The sequence below is a fragment of the Branchiostoma belcheri genome, unplaced genomic scaffold (assembly GCF_001625305.1).
Source record: "Branchiostoma belcheri isolate BF01 breed outbred unplaced genomic scaffold, Haploidv18h27 scaffold73, whole genome shotgun sequence".
NCBI lineage: Eukaryota > Metazoa > Chordata > Leptocardii > Amphioxiformes > Branchiostomatidae > Branchiostoma > Branchiostoma belcheri.
The window spans coordinates 718956-725843 of NW_017804387.1; the positions used below are offsets into that span (position 1 = coordinate 718956).

At 39.0% G+C, this 6888-nt stretch overlaps 1 protein-coding gene across 1 annotated transcript in view; it reads right to left on the minus strand.

Annotated features, from left to right (window-relative positions):
• The window catches only part of LOC109485182 (origin recognition complex subunit 3-like), a 22159-nt gene that overhangs the window by 11187 nt on the left and 4084 nt on the right, over window positions 1–6888 (minus strand). Inside the window, 6 exon segments of the mRNA XM_019788638.1 lie at window positions 1667–1826; window positions 1914–2050; window positions 3074–3160; window positions 4035–4090; window positions 5554–5698; window positions 6316–6417. Of these exon segments, the coding sequence (XP_019644197.1) occupies window positions 1667–1826; window positions 1914–2050; window positions 3074–3160; window positions 4035–4090; window positions 5554–5698; window positions 6316–6417 (687 nt within the window).

Genomic DNA, 6888 nt, shown 5'->3' on the forward strand with positions numbered 1-6888 from the left:
ACCGGTAGTTCCATGAACATGTCTCAGACGCTTTTCTCAGACTGTGAAATTTTGCTATACTGCGAATATAAAGTTTTTTACATTATGTCAGGGTAGATTATCAATTCTATTGGTAGAGATTCCAATCAGAGACCAAACCCACACCACTTATTCCTGATGGGAAAAGCTATCTGTCACAAAAAAGTCAAGACCCTAATTTGTTTAGGTCAAAAGATACAATAACTGGAAGTTCTGTTACAGTACCAAGGTCATCCACCAGGAGGCCCAAATTTGACCTTGCCCTTTGTCTTCCTAAGACATTCCAAATATCATAACTTTTTTTATTTATTTATTTCCATTTTCACACACCTGGGTAGCCCAACTCAGCTTTGACAAGTTGATTTTCAGTGGGGCCCAGTTTACAGAAATAATAAAACATAGTTAGACTTAGTTAATACTTGAACAGAAGTAACAGAGAATTGTATGTACAACATAAATAACTCAGGTAACCAAATTATACAAAATAAATACATGAGATTTCTTAGAATCTCACAAAACCGTAGAGAACAAATCAAAATCGTTGTCCGTTACTCAAAAGTACAATCTATAAAGGCTTTCTGAAGTTATGCTGACCACAAAGTTGCGGAAACACACACAGACAAGCCCAAAACAATTACCTCCATTTTTTGTGGAGGTAAAAATTCACAGCTATACCATCAGTTGATCAGAAAAATGCTAGGGTCAGCAAGTTTTGCTTGGGTTGGTTGGGAAACACAATGTTTTTCCTTCTTCTTCCAAGGCCTTATCCCGGATATACTAACTGCCAATATTGTAGTATAGGTAAAGTAGAAGACGAGGTACATTTTATTGTGGATTATTCCATGTATGACAGTGAAAGAAACGTTCTTTTCGATTTTGTGTCAAGCAAATACTCCCAATTTAAGTATTTGAATAGTATAGAGAAATTTATATTCCTTGTAGTCTTTAACAAACCAGCTCTAACTACTCATACAGCCAACTACATTTACAATGTATAAGATTACCAGAAAGCGAGAGGAAGTTGAAATTACTTGTGTACTATAGCAGTTTTATTATCAACATTGATGTACTTTGTCCATATGTGACCTGTCTTTAGCCTAGTGGGGCAAAATGTACAATAAAGGTCTTCATTCACTAATAAGGCCACACCAAGTAAATTTTATGGATGACGTCCTTTGAAGACCCTATACCTAATGCGAGAGGGCGAAAAAAAAACAAGAAGGGCCCTAAAAAACAAGATGCCTAGATTAGAAATATACTAAGAGATGACAAATGTTAGGACACAAATTGAATGAGGTGACACAGATTAACAAGCAAGAAGTCTTTTATTCATCATCAAAACAGCAATAAATCAGGTGGAACAGCAGTTGTCGTCCTGTCCTGTTTCTTTCACATTTTTGCAGGCCTGCAGAAACAAAGCATGTGCTCTTTACCCATTTCGCGTTACGTGTTTCACGTCAATCTAACAATTTGCGGCACTGTCGTGACTCTTTGGTCATAGTTACAGGAAGCGGAATTTCTTGTTTTTTTTTCTAGGAACAGGCCAAAATCAATGCGCGCGAGGACGTCATCCATAAAATTTACTTGGTGTGGCCTAATATACAAAGCTATCGAGGGTTCCTAAAGGTGGACGAATACTTTGTCGTACCTTGTTGATGACCTGGGACAGATACTCAGTGGATGGCTGTGCCTGAAACTTCTCCATACACAGTAGTGAGGACACAGAGTGTGGCAGGAGGGTGTGGACTGCTGTTACTGTGGTTGCAATACCAAACACCAACACCAGGGGGAGCCTGCTCAGGTACTGACTGTGAAAAACATTGAATATTATCAAATTTGGTATCAAAATGAGCATTTAGGACAAGAGTTTTGCCGACATGTTAATTCCACTTCACCTGCAAATGATGATGAAGTCTTGCAGCACTTGAGCTGGGAAACCTTCTAAATCCTCCATGATGATGACCAGTGGAGGGTACTGACCGTAGGTGGACTTTCTTTTCTTACTGGGAGATTTGCCTGGGGACTGCGATTTCTGTAGGAAAGGATAAAACAAGAAACTAACAGTTAAACTCCCCAAGTCTATAACCCAGCCATTTTGAGCACGTCGGCAGAATGTACTGCGCCTGCGCAGAACCCCGTAATTTCGCGTTTTTCGTTGGGTTTTTGGTTAACGATGCATCAGAATTTTTCCTGTTGCAGAGGATATTCTATCCGACACAACATTTGGAAACTACTGTCGAAATGCTAACCTTATATGAGACGTTCTGCCGAAATGCTATGTACAATACATTACAGGTTTCGCGCAGGTGCAGTACGTTCTGCTGACGTGCTGTCATTTTGCAGTAACGATTCCTTTTTCTCGGTCTCAACTTTTTTGCCCTACAGACGTAAGCATTAAGGAACAATAAGCCAACCACTTGTCCAACACTACCCCAACTGGCACTACATGTATTTTGCCCAGTCTCTAACTAGCGAGAAAAATTGGCCAGTTTGCCATTGATTTGAGCATTGCAGTTTTTGCAAAATGAAAAATGGTGCTGGCTGGTCACTTGGGGTTAGTGCTGCATACCTAAACCCAATTTTAGGTTCAGGTCCGGATTCAAGTCCAGAGGTTTAGGTTCAGTTCCGGACTTGTAAACCCATGGCATATACAAAATTGCATGTTGGCAACCTTGCAATGTTGTCTGGGTGAAACTTTGGCCACATAACATGGAGGCCGGTACTTGACGATGCCCGATGGCAATGTTTTCTTCATTTTGCAGCAAAGATTTTGCAATCTACGGAGGGTTTTAGGTGGTTTGAAAAGAAAAGGGGTATGTGAAATGGTCTTTTATGGTAATACATTTTTGTAAGTTCGGACTCGGTTCTTGACTTTTAGGTTTTTTTGGACTTGAACCTAAACATTCTTACAAGTCCGGATCCAAGTCCAGTGAACCGGTATGCATCACTACACTTGGGGTGGGGCAGTCTATTTGTAAATTGGAATTTGTCACCATAATTTTGTATAAGAAGATCACATGTCTTGTCTAAGATAACTTTTCCTCATTGGACTGACCTTGACTAAATCAGCATACCACCCGCACAGCACGGGCATTGTGGGACTGATCCTCTTTACCTGCACCTCATCATCATCATCATCTAGCTGTGGATAGAGATCACCATGGTTACCAATCAACATGTCAGAACTAACAGGACATAACAACAATGATTACCTCCAATCAATAGGGGACACAAACTTTGGTTAGCTGTTGCATCAATGGGATGAGTATCATTTCGTAGTCGATTGTACGTTAGGCCACATCAACTTAATTTCCTGGTTAATGGATTTTTCTAGAAAAATAATGGAGCGGGCAGGCGAAAAAAATAAAAAAATAAAAACATACGTACAGGCCTAGGCATCCTATTATGGCCCAAAATGGTACGATAGGAGCCATGAAGTCAACACACCAGGCTGGTTCAAAATTTAAACAATGAATTTTGAACTTTTAATGATACCACTGCATTGAAAGATGGAATAACTACTGTAACAACTAGGAAGAAAATGACTGTTTTCAACTGTTCAGGGGAAAATATGAGCATTTTGCAGTTGATTCTGAATTTTTATTTTTATGTGCAAATCAGAAAAAAATGAAGCGGGTGAATCTGTTAACCAAGAAATTAAATTGGTGTGGCCTTATATAGTAATGAGAGAGATTTCCCATATTCTTATATGATAGATAAGTTCCCTAGCTTTGGACATTTAAATGAAGCAGAAAAATTCATATTTCTTATGAAACTTGACAAACCATATATCACTAGTTCTATATGCTCCTACATCTATAACTGCGTCAAGAAGCGAGAAGAAGTTGAACATGTAAATAGTAGATCACATTAGTATGTATAGTTAAAGTGTAATTGCTGTATCCTTTTTCCTTGTCTATTCATGACCTGTACTTAGCTTGTTAGAGCACAAATGTACAATAAAGGTTTTTCATTCATTCATTATTATTTATTTTCATTTTCTCAGGATTGCTTACCAAATCCTTGTTCCCCATAAACTGCATGATGACTTTGGACATGATGTTCTTCATAGCTGCACACAAAAGTTGTAAACAAGTGACATTCATACTAGCAACATATATATACAGGTTGTACTTATACATACATGTTGGCAACGATGTAACATTTCCTACGATATAACATATATATAATTATGGGTTCACCACACCACGAAGTGGTGGTGAACCCATATTGCTTTTTCTGATGTTTCTTCTCCTCCTTCTCCTCCTTCTCCTCCTTCTCCTCCTTCTCCTGCCATTTTTTAAATGGATTCAGCTTCTTCATTTTAGGGCCTAAGGTCCTGAAATTTGGTATGGAGGTACAGTGGGCAAATACCCCTAGGCGTTTTTTAAATTTTTGTGATACAGGCTTTTAGAATGGTTTTATTTGAGTTTTTTGGCTGTGTTATAGCAAATGTATTACTGTGTTAGTGGGCCGTGTTTACCACGTCTGGGCATGAGTCATCACAATGGAATGCAGGGCATCAACCAATAGGCATGCAGCTTTCCTCTATACTTCTTGCTGATTGGCTGTTGGGATTTAACTTGATTAACACCTGCACCTATTTATTTTATGCACAGAGCATTTCCACCTGCACAGAGCATTTCTTGCTGATTGGCTGTTGGGATTTAACTTGATTAACACCTGCACAGAGCATTTCCATACTGACAGTATGTCTTTATTCAAGTGTTTTGGTAGGTATTTCAAGCTTTTCTGCTCCAGCATTGGAATGCGGGGCATGAACGTTTTTTATCTTATTTTGAAAATCAACAGTTTCCATTATGCAATTAAAAATCCTAACCAATAAAGTAGGGAATAGCTATCCAACTGTTGTTTTAGTTGTATGTTACTTCATATTATAGTTATATCAAATGTAAATCATTGTTTTCCCTTGTGTTTCTCATTCTTTCCCTGCCATGTGGTAAAATGTGGTGAACCCATCGCTGTATTTGCTCCAAAGCAAATATTGGCCTTTCTAGTTATAACAAAGTCTTGAACACGTTGAAGCTTCAATCATTATGGCTTTTTCCTTGTTCTGAGGAAACACTTGAACACTCTAGGCCACACCAATTAAATTTCTTGGTTAACGGATTCGCCCGCTTCATTTTTTTCTGATTTGCAAATAAAAATAAAAATTCAACTGCAAAATGCTCATATTTTGCCCTAAACAGTTGAAAACAGTCCTTTTCTTCCTAGTTGTTACAGTTATTCCATCTATCAATGCGGTGGTATCATTAAAAGTTCAAAATTCATTGTTTAAATTTTGAACCAGCCTGGTGTGTTGACTTCATGGCTCCTATCGTACCATTTTGGGCCATAATAGGATGCCTAGGCCCGTTTTTTTTTTTTTTCGCCCGCCCGCTCCATTATTTTTCTAGAAAAATCCGTTAACCAAGAAACTAAATTGGTGTGGCCTTATGGCAGATGCATACCATCTTCAACACAAACGATTGCCATCTTCAGGAACATTGTTCAATCACATAAACATAATATTACCTGAACAGTCTTTTGCCTGCAGCCTGGCTACATAAGGTGTGACGTTGTCCTGTAGTAGAGAAGCCAGGTTGGAGAAGATCATTCCATGATCAGGCATGTTCACACCGGTGACCAGGGCTGCCGTAGGGATCTCATTTGATGATACCTGGAAAGGGAATGCACATGTTTTACATAACTAGAGGTGTACTACAGGGAACCCTTCTTGGCCCAAGGAACCAAGCTGCAAGATTCTATTCGGACAACTAATGAAGGGGCCCTAGTCAGAAATGAAGACAATTACCTACAATGGATGTCACTGGAAGACAGGCAAAAAATGTCCAGACTATGCATGATGTACAAAATGACTAATAAACTGGTGTATGTACCAACTACCAAGTACTTTAATGCCAGCTCGGAAAAGGACAAGAAATAGTCGTGCCTTCAACTATCAGAGTTATTAACCAAGAATTGAGGTGTTCAAAAACTCTTTTTTTTTCCTAGAACTATCATAGAGTGGAACTCACTGCCACCAAGCGCAGTTGGGGCGTCATCACTAGATAGCTTTAAACAATGTTTAGGTTTAGATGTTCAAAGACTATGTGTAACAAGTCATTTAGTGTAGTATTATATAAGCCAGCTGCCACCATGCCAGGTGCCTCCCAAACTGGTGTTACACCAAGGGGTGGTTATACCGGCTATACAGGTACAGAATACAATGTATACAGAAGCTGGTGTGTTACAGTACACCAAGAGGCAGTTATACCAGCATAATTTTACAGATACCTTGTGTTTAACTCCCTCCTCCAGACTGAATCCTGGGTGTGTAGTTCCGACATATCCCACCAGATCATCAAACACCTTCTTGTGGATATCTGTCTGTAATGCCTGTTGTTGAGAGAATGCACAACAGGTGACTTGAAGTTCAATATACAAGGTCATAAATGCTACTAATTGATTCATATTCATAACTAGAAAATTATGCATAATTTACCTCCACATAGTCTATCCTAATAAACTACTTCTCTGTTTATTATGGGTTCACCACACCACGAAGTGGTGGTGAACCCATATTGCTTTTTCTGATGTTTCTTCTCCTTCTCCTTCTCCTCCTTCTCCTGCCATTTTTTAAATGGATTCAGCTTCTTCATTTTAGGGCCCAAGGTCCTGAAATTTGGTATGGAGGTACAGTGGGCAAATACCCCTAGGCGTTTTTTAAATTATTGTGATACAGGCTTTTAGAATGGTTTTATTTGAGTTTTTTGGCTGTGTTATAGCAAATGTATTACTGTGTTAGTACACTGCCTTGTTTACCACGTTTGGGCATGAGTCATCACAATGGAATGCAGGGCATCAACC